This window comes from Hyla sarda, chromosome 3, assembly GCF_029499605.1.
Source record: "Hyla sarda isolate aHylSar1 chromosome 3, aHylSar1.hap1, whole genome shotgun sequence".
In the NCBI taxonomy this organism is placed as follows: domain Eukaryota; kingdom Metazoa; phylum Chordata; class Amphibia; order Anura; family Hylidae; genus Hyla; species Hyla sarda.
The window spans coordinates 413,539,258-413,554,964 of NC_079191.1; the positions used below are offsets into that span (position 1 = coordinate 413,539,258).

Sequence of the window (15,707 nt, forward strand, 5' to 3'; positions counted from 1 at the left end):
CTTATGGTTCTGGCCCCCTAGTGATTATTAGACCTCATGGTTCTGGCCCCCTAGTGATTATTAGACCTCATGGTTCTGGCCCCCTAGTGATTATTAGACCTCATGGTTCTGGCCCCCTAGTGATTATTAGACCTTATGTTCTGGCCCCCAAGTGATTATTAGACCTCATGGTTCTGGCCCCCAAGTGATTATTAGACCTTATGTTCTGGCCCCCTAGTGATTATTAGACCTTATGTTCTGACCCCCTAGTGATTATTAGACCTTATGTTCTGACCCCCTAGTGATTATTAGACCTCATGGTTCTGGCCCCCTAGTGATTATTAGACCTCATGGTTCTGGCCCCCTAGTGATTATTAGACCTTATGTTCTGGCCCCCAAGTGATTATTAGACCTCATGGTTCTGGCCCCCTAGTGATTATTAGACCTTATGTTCTGGCCCCCTAGTGATTATTAGACCTTATGTTCTGGCCCCCTAGTGATTATTAGACCTCATGGTTCTGGCCCCCAAGTTATTATTAGACCTTATGTTCTGGCCCCCAAGTGATTATTAGACCTTATGTTCTGGCCCCCTAGTGATTATTAGACCTTATGGTTCTGGCCCCCTAGTGATTATTAGACCTTATGGTTCTGGTCCACTCATACTGCACCCTATGGTTTGAGCTGCCTCATACTTACTTGCCCATATTGCTCTCGCCCCCTAGTGATTATTAGACCTCATGGTTCTGGCCCCCAAGTGATTATTAGACCTTATGTTCTGGCCCCTTAGTGATTATTAGACCTTATGTTCTGCCCCCCTAGTGATTATTAGACCTCATGGTTCTGCCCCCCTAGTGATTATTAGACCTTATGGTTCTGGCCCCCTAGTGATTATTAGACCCTGGTGTTCTGGCCCACTCATACTTACTGCACCCTATGGTTTGGGCTGCCTCATACTTACTTGCTCATGTGGTTCTGCCTCCCTAGTGATTATTAGACCCTATGGTTCTGACCCACTGATAATGATGTACAATATAGCTTTGGCTGCCTAATTTTAACTTGCCCTTATGGTTTTTTGCCCCCTCAGTGATCACTAGACCCTATGGTTAAAGGGGTATTGTGTCCCTGGACATCTTATCCCCTATCCATAGTAAAGGGGATAAGATGTCTGATTGCAGATGGTCCAGTCGCTGGGACCCCCCGACAATCCCCAGGCTGGAACTCCAGGGTTCTGAACATTTATGCTCAGAATGGCAGCTTCGGGCTTCCGTGTTAGTGACATCATACCATGCCCTCTCCATTTATATCTATGGGAGGGGGTGTGATGGCTTTGTACTTCTGCTCCATAGCCGTCACATCTCCACCCATAGACATGAATAGAGGAGGCGTCACATGACGTCACGAACACAGAAGCCCAAAGCCGCTGTTCTGAACATAAATATTCAGAACGCCTGGATGCCAGGCCGGAGATCACGGGGGTCCCAGCGCACGGACCCCCGCCCCCCCTGCGATCAGACATCTTATCCTCTATCCTTTGGATATGGGATAAGATGTCTAGGGGCGGAGTACCCATTTAAATCCACCCTTGCTTCTGTGAACACAGGACCTTATGAACCTGACCTCCTCGTGATCACTGAAATCTTATCGTGCTGCAGTCAATGCCATCTAAATAGCCACAGTTATACAAATGAAATGTGAAAAAAGGCCAATATGGAACTAAAACAAATACAAACATTAAGTGAAGTCATAAACAGTTGCTTTGAAATGGCAGATACTGATGTTTTCTTTTACACCTAAATATCGTAATGTCCCATCTGACTACTGCATGGGGTCTTAATCTTGAAGTTTGATGTCCTATATCTATAGGAATCATCACCTGTGTGTGACTAATAAATATTCTGTAATTTCTTTTTGCAGAGAGTTGCATGAAATCCCTCAATGTCCAATAGACAAAGAAACTATTAAACCTCAAGAGGTAGGAAAATCTCTATTTATTTCAACACTAAGGCCATGTCCACAGGGCGGGATTTCTAAGCAGAATCTTCTGACTGTAATTGGATTCTGACGCACTGTGCACCTGGTGGAATTTCTACAGAAGATATTTCTGCCATGGAAATTCCGATTCCATTCTCCACCGAAAGAATTGACTTGTCAATTCTTGTGGCGGAATCTGCTCGGAAATGCATTGCCATCTATAAAGATTGCACATTTCCGAGCAGTCCTAGCACCGGTGGAACATGTAAATTAGCATTTTTTCCGGGTGAACATTCTTCACATTGAATATTCCCTACAATAATAAATAATAACAATAATAAAGCCCATCTGCTACAATAATTCGAACTGAGCGCCAAGCAGTGGAGTGACGTACACTGCTGGGCACTTCACCCGGCTATAACTAGCGATTGGAGGGGATCTTAGCACTGACACCCCAACTTTTGATGTCTGTGCAACATGTCAGAAGTTTATTTAAATTACAGTAACACTTTAATTCCAATGGCCTTTGAGCAGTTAAAGGAGTACTCCACCCCTGAATATCTTATCCCCAAAGGATAGGGAATAAGATGTCTGATCGCTGGAGTACGGCTGGTGGAACCCCCCAATATCTGCGGCGCAACACCCCAGTCATCTGGTGCATGGAGCGAACTGCGCTCCGTGCCGGATGACGGACGGGCGCGATCAGACATCTTATCCCCTATCCTTTGGATAGGGGATAAGATGTCTAGGGGCAGAGTACCTTTAACTGATTTTTCTCAGGATCGTAGTAATGAACATGATTGTAGATTGTAACGAAGACCAAGTAAAAGTATTCCTGTTCCTTTCCAGATCTTTAAAGACAATTGCTGTAAAAGAGAAGTCCTGAATCTACAGGTATACTGCAGAAATGCCCCAGACTGTGATATGAAGGTATCGCTGGGAAGGTTCCAGGTACACAGTTACTTTAAGTGCTTTAGTCCTATTATGTATTTTTTTTTTTAGAAATGGATTCAGAATTCTGTTCTGATTAGTTTAAAGTGGTGCTTCGGGGAAGTACATATAAAAAAAAGAAAGATCCAAACCACCAAACTACCTGGATATGTTCCCTGTAAATACTCCTGCCTGATGGACATGGCTCCTGTGGTCCCAGTGGTCTTCTCTGGCTGCTTGATATTCTTTGCCATCCTGCAGCATGACTAGTACATTTCCCAGCAGTCATTGCAGCTCTCCTCTCACTGCCGTCCAACTCCCTCTCTGAAATCAGCCCCCACCCTCCTGCTCTGTGAGGAGATAAATTCAGTGTCTGATTGGCTGAGGCTGCGCACACCTCACAGCTAAAGGGAGCATGCCTCATCAGTGCAGGGCAGAAACCACATGGTCTATGTGTCTCAGGAGGGTGGGGGCTCCTTTCAGACAGGGACTTGGACAGAGACAGAGTGGATGGCTAGATTATGTATTTTTCTTACTCCCTGCATGTAAGCGAGGGAATTCCCCCTTTTAAAGGGGTATTCCGCCCCTAGACATCTTATCCCTATCATTACAGCACAGAGCGGGAGGAGCCGTGACTTAAGGATGCTCCGGCTCCTGTACCGCCCATCATTACGTGCAGAGCGAATTCGCTCTGTGCTGTAATGATAGCGCGGTGCCGCAGCGGGGATCCCCAGCAGCGGGACCGCGGCGATCTGACATCTTATCCCCTATCCTTTGGATAGGGGATAAGATGTCTAGGGGCGGAATACCCCTTTAAGTAGTTGGGTAGTCAGGTAGGTAGGGAACTTCACATTAGGTAGATGCCCCCATTAAGTAGTTTCCTTCAATAAGTCTCCTCCAAAAGAAAATAATAAAAATCCCACTCACTTTCCTCCACTCCTGTGTTGAGGCCTGTACATCCTTCGCTCTTAGTGGTGCAGGACCTTCTTTGCAAGTCAGAGTGGAGCAGAACCTGCCGCACAGTAAAATGACAGCTAAAAGAGCAAATGGTCTGCAGGTATCAGGAACATTTGCACAATTACATCTACTCCTGCAAATGTCCAGAATCAGCATCGGGACATCCCTACTTTTATGGGTTTTTTTTTTGGGTTTTTTTTATATTAAAATGCCATTGTACAAAAGCAACGTGACAGAGCAGCGTCCATTTTACAACTCAATGGGGGAGATTTATCAAAGGATTTAGACTGTTATTTCCCTTCTAAAATTGTCGCACAAAGTCGCAGTCTAAATACTTGCGACTTTTTCGCGACTTTTGCTTTAGAGGATTTTTAGAACATGATGCATTCTACTCTATTTTAGATGGAAAAAATGCATTGGTGCTGAATTGATCAATAGCGACTTTTCGGCCGAAAGTACGCTGAAATGTCAGACCATGCTGGAGCAGGTTAAAATACAGTCTAAACCGTAGATCCCGAAGTCCGTGCACAGAATTTCTCAAGAGCCGTGCGACTTTTCATAAATGAAGCGCACAATAGACCGGCCTTAGGCTCTGTAGTTTGGTCTATATTGATGCGGGACATAGGGGGAGATTTATCAAAACCTGTGCAGAGAAAGAGTGGTGCAGTTGCCCATAGCAACCAATCAGATTGCTTCTTTCATTTTCCACAGGCCTCTTTAGAGGCCTGTGGAAAATGAAAGAAGCAATCTGATTGGTTGCTATGGGCAACTGCACCACTCTTCCTCTGCACAGGTTTTGATAAATCTCCCCCATAGACAACTTTGATAAATCTCCCCCAATGCACTTATTCCCGGAAGACGCGCTCTGAGCGGCATCATTGCCGTTGCTCCATCACGCTGCATTTCTACCATAGCATTTTATTAAATAAACACATACAGTGATTGCCGCTTATATTATACTCTGATTTTGGGATTTTCATAGATTTGTAGAAGCAGGAGCACCAGTTTTTTGTTCCATAGAAGCCTATGGAAAGGGGAGAGGAAGAAGGAGCAAGTTAGACAGAGGAAGAATGACACATAGAAAAGCTGCTGAAAGCTCCATGGGCCCTGGTGCAGAAGCTTGTCTTATAAAAAAAGCTATATCCAACATAAACTGTGCACATATATAAATATATACATATATAAATATATACATGCAAGCAATGTCAGGCTGCTGCTTCCAAAGCCGGCAGGATATTGTCATGTATAAAAAGAGGCATGGACTCGAGGGACAGGGACATAATACTCCCCCTTTATAAAGCATTGGTACGGCCTCACCTGGAATATGCTGTTCAGTTTTGGTCGCCTGTCCATAAAAGGGACACTGTGGAGCTGGAAAGGGTGCAGAGACGCGCGACTAAACTAATATGGGGCATGGAACATCTTAGCTATGAGGAGCGATTAAAGGAGTTACAATTGTTTAGTCTTGAGAAGAGACGTTTAAGGGGGGATATGATAAACATATATAAGTATATTAATGGCCCATACAAAAAAATATGGAGAAAAACTGTTCCAGGTCAAACCCCCCCCCAAAGGACAAGGGGGCACTCCCTCCGTCTGGAGAAGAAAAAGTTTAGTCTAAAGGGGCGACACGCCTTCTTTACCGTGAGGACTGTGAATTTATGGAACAGTCTACCTCAGGAACTGGTCACAGCAGGAACAATTAACAGCTTTAAAACAGGGTTAGATACATTCCTGGAACAAAATAACATTAATGCTTATGAAGAAATATAAAACTACATCCCTTTCCCTTATCCCCTTACACCCTTCCCTTCAATACCCTGGTTGGACTTGATGGACGTATGTCTTTTTTCAACCATACTAACTATGTAACTATGTTCTTTTGTTCATGAGGAGATATACTTCTGTCAGTAGTATCTGGCAGCAGCTTCCCTCCCCCCCCCTCTTTTTCCAAACACATGAATGCTCGGCTGAGTCAGTCAGTACTTAGCTCCTCACTTCAGCTGGCTCAGGCAGAATCAATGGGAATTTGCGTACGGGCCCCCGCAAACTTATGTACCTGAGCGGTACCCTGCGGCAACCATTCCTCTATTCTATATTAAAATACTAAATCCATTTAGCCCCAAGGCAGCAGGAAATCTGAAATGCTAATCTGGCCCTGGCCATAGCTCTGAATAATAAAACCAATCAATATATATAAATAAGGAAATATTTATTTATTTTTTAACACTTCTTGGTGAACAGCATAGACAGATGTCATATTTGGCAGCCACATATAGCATCCTGACAAATGGGGAGGAAAGGGTTAAGGCTTTTTACAGAAATTATTTCACAACGGGCAAAAAATGACATTACATCACCCCCAAGGAAATAACATCATCAACCCCAAATTACATAACACTATAACCCATAATATATTGACCCATAATACAAAGTGTAGCCGTGACATAATTGGCGTAGGTGCCTAGTCTCAGCTATGACCGCTGTGACTCCTAAAACTATGCCACTACCCCAGTAATGGTTTCACAGTTACACTGCTCAGTAATGCTCTATAATGTCCTCCATGCTGCTGTTGCTTCTGAGGGCATGCTGTAGAAATATATGGCAGCTAGGTCCCCTCTTCTGTGTGTGCAGTGTAGGGAGACATCTACACCAACAAGCTTAGGGACAACTAAAAATTACAGATGGATCTTGCAAAGGAAAAAACTGGTGAAACACGCCATATAAAAGTTCTATAACGGCCAGAAAAATTCAACGAAAAATAAACCCACTTTCTCTTTCTAAGGGAGACAGCAGATGTCATACATTTTATGAATTCATCTTCCTTATTTTTTATTTATTTATTTTTTAAATCACAGGATCATCTGGCGCATTGCCTATATGAAATGATCAGGTGCAGCAACGCCGGATGTCCCGACCAGGTGTTCCGAAAAGACTTGGAAAATCACTTAACAACACAATGTGAACTGAGAGACGAAACCTGCACCTTCTGCAAGAAAAGCATGACCTCCATTGATCTGCAGGTAATGATAGGCCTGGGTACTGTGATACCTGACCTAGTCCCATAAGAGTCTATTCACACCTATTGCCTTTTGGACGCTGACATTTTTGGTGTACTAAGTCATAGTTTATATATATATATATATATATATATATATATATATATATATATATATATATATATATATATATATATATTACACAGTATTTCCCAACCAGGGTACCTCTAGCTGCTGTAAAACTATAACTCTCATCATGCCGGGAGTTGTGGTTTTGCAACCGCTGGAGGCACCCTGGTTGGGAAACACTGGGTTGGGGACTACCAATATAGATTGTGAACCTCACATTACATTTATCTGTTGTCATCCACATAACATATTGCTCTAACAATGCTTCACCAAACTTCTACAACACACCCTCATCCATCCAGGGCCGGCTCTACCTATAGGCAAAATAGGCAGCCGCCTAGGGCGTCTTCATGATGAGGGGGGCGCTCTTCCTGCTGCAAGAAAGTTATTGCACACTGTCTCCAGGTCCTGATAGCAACCGCTCACCCCAGTAGTAAAGTGATTATATGAGGAGGGGGTTTGTTACAGTGTGTCACCCCGGCAATAAGGTGGGGCGTGTCACAGGGCGGAGTCAAGGGGATGGCAAAATTGGCTTCTGCCTAGGGTGGCAAAAATCCTTCACCAGTCCTGCATCCATCTTGTGTATTACGTTATCGTACCCAACAGCCTATTGTCCTGCATTATTTCTCGTTGTGATTTGGTGCAACACGTAATTTATTTATAATTTGTTTGAAGGGTTTTGCCAATTTTAATAATAATGACTACATTCTCTGATATACTTTGAGGGTAGGGTCACATGTATCGCATCTGCAGCGGATTTAATGCTGCGGATGCGCTGTCACTAGAGTGAGCTCTCTGCTGCACCTGCGTGTCTGCGCGTAGCAGCAATCTGCTACACAGGGATCTGTGAGTCTGTGGTAAACTGCGCGCGCATGCGCAGTTTACTCACAGACAGCGCGGTCACTCTCCCCTGCGTCTTTAGAGAGCGGGCGCGATGTCTGAAAGCAAACTGTGCATGCGCACGCAGCTTACTACAGACGCGCAGATCCCTGTGTGCGGATTGACACGCAGGACACACGGACGCAGCAAGAAGCTCTAGTGACCGTACAAAAAAATATGTCCCACAAATGATGCACAAAAAAAGATAATTTCGAATGTCTAACACTGACTTTGTAATAATTCCTGCCAAAAAGCTATATTGTTAAAATACTCACTGTACCCCCATAAAATACCTTGAGGGGTCTAGTTTTTAAAATGGGGTCATTTGGGGGGGGGGGGGGGTCCTATGTTTTACCACCTTTAAATTTCTGCAAACCTTGCAGAGCACATAAAAAAAAAAAAAAAAGATGTACTTTTCAAATTTTGAAAATTTCGAGTTAAATGTTAATTAAAAACAAATGATATGCTTTCAAAATAAAATAGACATCTGAAAGTAGAAGTTTCATAAACTATTTGGTCAGAAAGTATATATGCAACTTATTGGTGTTAAAATACCAAAAAAATCTTTATCTTTAAATAACTTTCATGATTTTTTGCATTGTAAAAAAAAAAAAAAACACTTTTGACGGCTCTAGTGACAGTCATTGGCGGATCCGCAGCATAAAAAAAAGCTGCAAATGCGCTACATGTGACCCTTCCCTATATATAGATAGATATATTTATATATTTAGATTAAGTGGTCCTCTCTATTAAAGGGGTACTCCGCCCCTAGATATCAATAAAAATTCTGGTTGGAATTATCCTTTTGGGAGGTTAAAGGGGTACTCCGCCCCTGGCATCTTATCCCCTATCCAAAGGATAGGGGATAAGATGTCAGATCGCCTTGGTCCCTCTGCTGGGGACCCCGGGGATCGCTGCTGCAGCACCCCACTATCATTACTGCGCAGAGCGAGATCGCTCTGCACGTAATGACGGGCAATACAGGGGCCGGAGCATCGTTACGTCACGGCCCGCCCCCGTCAATACAAGTCTATGGGAGGGGGCTTGGCGGTTGCCACGCCCCCTGCCATAGACTTGCATTAAGGGGACGGGCCGTGATGTCATGAGGGGCGGAGCCATGATGTCACGCTGCTCCGGCCCCTGTATCACCCATCATTACGCACAGAGCGAACACGCTCTGTGCTGTAATCATGGCGGGGTGCCGCAGCAGCGATCCCCGGGGTCCCCAGCAGAGGGACCAAGGCGATCTGACATCTTATCCCCTATCCTTTGGATAGGGGATAAGATGCCAGGGGCGGAGTACCCCTTTAAACTCCCAAAAGGATAATTCCAACCAGAATTTTTATTGACATCACCTAGAAGACATGGGGGAGATTTCCCAAAACCTGTGTAGAGGAAGAGTGAAGAAGTTGCCAATAGCAACCAATCAGATCGCTTCTTTCATTTTTCAGAGGCCTTTTTAAAGTTAAAAGAATCAATCTGATTGGTTGCTATGGGCAACTGCTCCACTCTTCCTCTACACAGGTTTTGATAAATCTCCCCCCATGGTTTCCTTGTACTTGTATTTCTCTTAGGCAGTGTTCCCCAAATGTTTATATGATATCGCTATAACTAAACGGTGTCAGTAATGGCAGTATCGATCTCTTTCAGATTCACAGACAGAAGTATTGCCCATTATATCCAGTCTCTTGTCTCAATAACTGCGGCCATACTTATCTAAGAGAGGAGGTAAGCACTGGTCTTACCTCTTACGTGGAGAGGCAGCTAGTCACCTGGTTTTTACATAGATGTCAATACATCCATGTGTAGAAGGTACTCGTATGGTGGCTGGGGATATAGCATCCATGTTTTTTTGCCATTAAAGGGGTACTCCGGTGGAAAACTTTTTTTTTTTTTAAATCAACTGGTGCCAGAAAGTTAAACCGATTTGTAAATCGTTTCTATTAAAAAAATCTTAATCCTTCCAGTACTTATTAGGGGATGTATACTAAAGAGAAATCCAAAAAAGAAATGCATTTCCTCTGATGTCACGAGTACAGTGCTCTCTGCTGACCTCTGCTGTCCATTTTAGGAACTGTCCAGAGCAGCATATGTTTGCCATGGGGATTTTTTCCTGCTCTGGACAGTTCCTAAAATGGACAGCAGAGGTCAGCAGAGAGCACTGTGGTCATGACATCAGAAGAAATGCATTTCTTTTTTGGATTTCTCTTTAGTATACAGCCCCTAAAAAGTACTGGAAGGATTAAGATATTTTTTTTAATAGAAGTGATTTACAAATCTGTTTAACTTTCTGGCATCAATTGATTAAAAAAAAGTTTTCCACGGGAGTACCCTTTTAAAGGGGTATTGCACTGGCCAGCGTGGAAGTAAATGTTCCGAACACTGTTTTCGCGCTGCGGGGGTCGGCCATTCCCCCTTGGGTCGTCAAGGCCATGTCCCCTCAATGCAAGTCTATGTGATGTCACGAGGGGGCGGGACCGATTGGAGGCCAGTGGAGTACTTCTTTAAAGGGGTACTCTGCCCCTGGCATCTTATCCCCTATCCAAAGGATAGGGGATAAGATGTCAGAGCGCCGTGATCCCGCTGCTGGGGACCCCGGGGATCCCCGCTGCGGCACCCCGCCATCATTACTGCACAGAGCAAGTTCGCTCTGTGCGTAATGACGGGCAATATAGGGGCCGGAGCAGTTTGACGTCATAGCTCCACCCCTCATTACATCACAGCCCGTCCCCTTAATGCAAGTCTATGGCAGAGGACGTGACGACCGCCAGGCCCCCTTCCCATAGACTTGTATTGACGGGGGCGGGCCGTGACGTCACGAGGGGCGGAGCCGTGACATAACGATGCTCCGGCCCCTGCATTGCCCGTCATTACGTGCAGAGCGATCTCGCTCTGCGCAGTAATGATAGCGGGGTGCTGCAGCAGCGATCCCCAGGGTCCCCAGCAGCGGTACCCTGGCGATCTGACATCTTATCCCCTATCCTTTGGATAGGGGATAAGATGTCTAGGGGCGGAGTACCCCTTTAAAGGATAGGGAATAAGATGTCTGATTGCAGGGGTCGCAATCTCCGACGCGGCACCCTAGTCATCCGTGCACGGAGCAAATTCCACTCTGTGCCAGATGACTGGTGACTACAGTCACCATGCCCCCTCCATTCATGTCTATGGGAGGAGGTGTGACGGCTAAGTAGTAGCCGTCACGCCTCCTCCCATAGACATGAATGGAGGGGTGTGGCATGATGTCACGAACACAGAAGCTCCAAGCTTCCGCGTTCCGGACGCCGCTGCTGCCGTCCCTGAGATCGCGGGGTCCCCAGCAGCAGGGACTCCGCGATCAGACATCTCATCCTCTATCTAAAGCATAAGATGTTTTTTGGAGAAGTACCCCTTTAAAGATAATAATCTATAAATTAATAATTCACTAGTACAAATTACATTTTTCAGGTAGATGACCACCTGGTTGTGTGTCCGGAAGCTGAAGTGGAATGTCCATACGCAGATTATGGCTGCTATATAAAGGTAATCACACCAGTTACTAGAACTAGAGATGAGTGAACTTACAGTAAATTCAATTCGTCACGAACTTCTCGGCTCGGCAGTTGATGACTTTTCCTGCGTAAATTAGTTCAGCCTTCATGTGCTCCGGTGGGCTGGAAAAGGTGGATACATTCCTAGGAAAGAGTCTCCTAGGACTGTATCCACCTTTTCCAGCCCAGCGGAGCACCGGAAAGCTGAACTAATTTATGCAGGAAAAGGTATCAACTGCCGAGCCGAGAAGTTTGTGACGAATCGAATTTACTGTAAGTTCGCTCATCTCTTACTAGAACCCTTTGTATAAAAGGGACTTCCCTATAAGGATTATTAGCCTATATACCCTGCATGAGAGCTCCCTCTATTGATCAGAGAGATGAGTTGCTGCAAAGAGTGTCTCCTGCTCTGGAGGACTCGGCGTGACCATCTGTTTCATGGTTGCCCACTTTTGATGTCGTGTAATACACCTTTTCTCCTGCAGTGGCCACTGTAATAGAAATGAAATTTCCCCAAGTGATAACAAGTGTGCACTAAGATTTTCACAGGGCGGACCCCAAACTAAACTCCTGGTTAGAGGATGCAGCAGCTGATAAGTATTGGAAGGATTAAAGGGGTACTCCGGTGATTTATTTTTTTTAATCAACTGGTGCCAGAATGTTATACAGATTTGTAAATGACTTCTATTTAAAAATCTTAATCCTTCCAGTACTTATCAGCTGCTGTATGCTCCACAGAAAGTTCTTTTCTTTTTCAATTTCTTTTCTGTCTGACCACAGTGCTCTCTGCTGGTGTCAGGTGTCAGCAGAGAGCACTGTGGTCAGACAGAAAAGAGATTTAAAAAGAAAAGAACTTCCTGTGGAGCATACAGCAGCTGATAAGTACTGGAAGGATTAAGATTTTTAAATAGAAGTCATTTACAAATCTGTTTAACTTTCTGGCACCAGTTGATTTAAAAAAAAAAAAAAAAATAGTTTTTCACCGGAGTACCCCTTTTAAGATTTTTATATAGAAGTAATTTACAAACCTTCACCAAAAGAGGGAGGTATAGAAAACTCAAAAAATAAAATGCAAATTCATGCAAAAGTCTTTATTAGAAATAATGACTCAATAAAACATACATAAAATGAAACTGGCACAGTATGATTGCAACATGGATGACAATGACATGGGGAAGGTTGTTACATAGCTATAAACCATAGAGATAATAAAGAACAGTCTATCATAAGGTAAAATACATGTGTATAAAGTAATCAGATAGGGAACAGGTCAGTGTCACACCCCTACATAAGTTTCGCTCCGTCGAGCTTCCTCAGGGAGGCGTGGTTACCAACGGGTCAATGCTGGCCATTTATACCCCTAGGCCCGGTATAAATGGCCAGCATTGACCCTTTGGTAACCACTCCCCCTGAGGAAGCTCAAAGGAGCGAAACTTATGTAGGGGTTTGACACTGACCTGGGTAAGGTTTCTATATTTTTGGTACTGGTTCTTTACTTATGTTCCCTATCTGATTACTTTATACACATGTATTTTACCTTATGATAGGCTGTTCTTTATTATCTCTATGGTTTATAGCTATGTAACAACCTTCCCCATGTCATTGTCATCCATGTTGCTATCATACTGTGCCAGTTTCATTTTATGTACCATATTTTTCGCCCTATAGGTCGCACCGGCATATAAGACGCATCTAATTTTAAAGGTGCAAAACCTAGAAAAAAAAGATTCTGAACCCAACAGTGATCTTCAACCGGCGGACCTCCAGATGTTGCAAAACTACAACTCCCAGCATGCCCGGACAGCCAACGGCTGTCCGGGCATGCTGGGAGTTGTAGTTTTGCAACATCTGGAGGTCCGCAGGTTGAAGACCACTGGATAGGAGGTAATACTCACGTGTCCCCGCCGCTCCGGACCCGTCACCGCTGCGCTGGATGTCGCTCCATCTATGTCGCCGCGTCCCCAGGGTGTCCCCGACGCTCCGTACGTCTTCTTCCCCGGGATCCACGCTCTCCGTCGCCGTCATCACGTCGCTACGCACGCCGCTCCTATTGGATGACGGGACGGCATGCACGACGACGTGATGGCGATGCCACCATGTAGGGGATCCCGGCACAGAGCAGACACCGAGGAGGCAGGTAAGGTCCCTCCCGGTATCCTGTAAGCTGTTCGGGATGCCGCGATTTCACCGTGGCGGTCCCGAACAGCCCGACTGAACAGCCGGGTCTGTGTCACTTTCCCTTCAGACGCGGCAGTCAGCTTTGATCGCCACGTCTGAAGGGTTAATACAGGGCATCACCGCGATCGGTGATGTCCTGTATTAGCCGTGGGTCCCGGCATTGATGGCCGCATGGACCGCGGCGATAGGTGTGTATTCGCCGTATAAGACGCAGCAACTTTTCCCCCCCTCAGTTTTGGGGAAGAAAAAGTGCGTCTTTTACGGCGAAAAATACGGTATGTTTTATTGATTCATTATTTCTAATAAAGACTTTTGCATGAATTAGCATTTTATTTTTTGAGTTTTCTATACCCCCCCCTCTTTTGGTCTAGTGTATTACATATGGGTATTAGTATAATATTTTCCCTGTAGTGGTGACCCCTATAGGATGATTCTTTTGGAGTTAATTCATTTACAAATCTGTATAACTTTCTGGCACCAGTTGATTTAAAAAAACCTTTTTTATTTTCCTGGAGTACCCCTTTTAGAGTCCATGCAAAGTGTGTGTCCTTATAGATATAGATCCCTTGCCCCAGTTATTCCCTACACCTCCGACGCGTTTCGCCACCTTTGTCCAGGAGTCCTCTCTGTAATCTGCCACACAAAGACGGTCTGAAACACCAATTCCTACAGTATGTGTTTTATTTTCTTTAGGTGAAAAAAGCAAAACTAAAAGTCCATGAAGAGACCTTTCTGAGAGACCACATGCTTTACGTATTGAATAGGAATACAAAGCTTGAGAAGCAGGTAAATATGATATCTACTTGGCACATCCGATCATATATTTTCCTTACCTCAACCCCATTAAAGGTGTTGATTAAAGGGGTTATCCAGGAATAGAAAAACAAAGCTAATTTATTTAAAAAAAACAGCTTCACATCTGTCCCCAGGTTGTGTGTGTTATTACAACTTGGCTCCATTCACTTCAATGGAACTAAGCTGCAGAACCACACCCAACCTGGAGACAGACAGGGAGTGGTTCTTGAAAGAAATAAGCTCTGTTTTTCTATTCCTGGATAAACCCTTTAAATGAGTTATCCAGGGATAGAAACACACAGCTAATTTCTCCTAGAAACAGCACCACCCCTGTCTCCAGGTTGTATGTGGTATTACAACTTCGCTTTATTCACCTCAATGGAACTGAGCTGCAATACAACACACAGCCTGAGGACAGGGGTGGTGCTGCTTTTGGAAGAAATTGGATCTATATTTCTAGGCCTGGATAACCCTTGTAGGGACTATCCTCTCTCCTTCGAATAGAGAATAAGTGTATGATCGTTGAATGGGGGTCCACAGTCTAGAAAACAGTCTCCCTAAGTCTCCCTGGCCACTTCATTTATTGTCTATATAGAAAGCAGAGTACAGCTCTAGGCTTTCTCTGGCAGCATTCGTAGACAATGAATGAGGCGTCTGTGACTTTCACTTTTTTACGCCAAAACAATGTCTGGCATCCTGACTCGCTTGGCACGTGCTGCTGTGGCGTGCCACAGCAGCACGTGCCAAGCGAGTCAGGATGCCAGACATTGTATTTATATTGGCCCTGAGGGAGGTGTACGTGAGCGGCGAAACACGTTGTGCGCTCTTGTACTTCAACTGTTAAAATCTGGTGCAACTGTGGTGGCTAAAAATTTGTAAACCAGGACCTCCTTTTTTTTCTGCACTATTGACTAGGGAGTTGCGATTCCTAGCCCAGCCTATGGGACGTCACTGGAAGGGGCGAGTCAGGCAAATAACCGCCACATTTTTGGGCGTGGGGCAAAATAATCATAAAAAAATAAATTCGGAAAAACACCCTGAAATATTTATTTTTGTATTGTTTAGATGTTAGATTTAAAGCAAAGTTTGGAACAAAAAGAAAACAAAATTCATCAGCTCTCGAACACGGTTAAATGGTGCGAGAAGGAATGTCGCCAGTTCGTGCATCTCAGTGGTAATGGGAATCACCTCGCCAGCGCCCAGGTTAGAGGAAATTTTAGTATTAGACCTATCTAGAGTTGGGGTCAACATTACTCTGTTCTTGCCTTTTATGTGGTTTATTAAACATTTATAACGTCATCCATTACATGCATGGTACAGGAATAAAGATCTAACGGAGGTCATAGACGAAGGAAACAGAGAT

The 15,707-nt window shown here is 44.5% G+C and overlaps 1 protein-coding gene across 8 annotated transcripts in view; it reads left to right on the forward strand.

The window, feature by feature from the left end:
- Positions 1-15,707, forward strand: part of TRAF5 (TNF receptor associated factor 5) — a 79,025-nt gene that overhangs the window by 42,536 nt on the left and 20,782 nt on the right. For all 8 annotated transcript variants that reach the window (XM_056568230.1, XM_056568231.1, XM_056568233.1 and 5 more), the window contains exons 4-10: positions 1,894-1,951; positions 2,800-2,901; positions 6,696-6,860; positions 9,495-9,572; positions 11,289-11,363; positions 14,243-14,335; positions 15,410-15,547. In XM_056568230.1, coding sequence (XP_056424205.1) covers positions 1,894-1,951; positions 2,800-2,901; positions 6,696-6,860; positions 9,495-9,572; positions 11,289-11,363; positions 14,243-14,335; positions 15,410-15,547 — 709 coding nt within the window. The remainder of the gene's footprint in view (positions 1-1,893; positions 1,952-2,799; positions 2,902-6,695; positions 6,861-9,494; positions 9,573-11,288; positions 11,364-14,242; positions 14,336-15,409; positions 15,548-15,707) is intronic.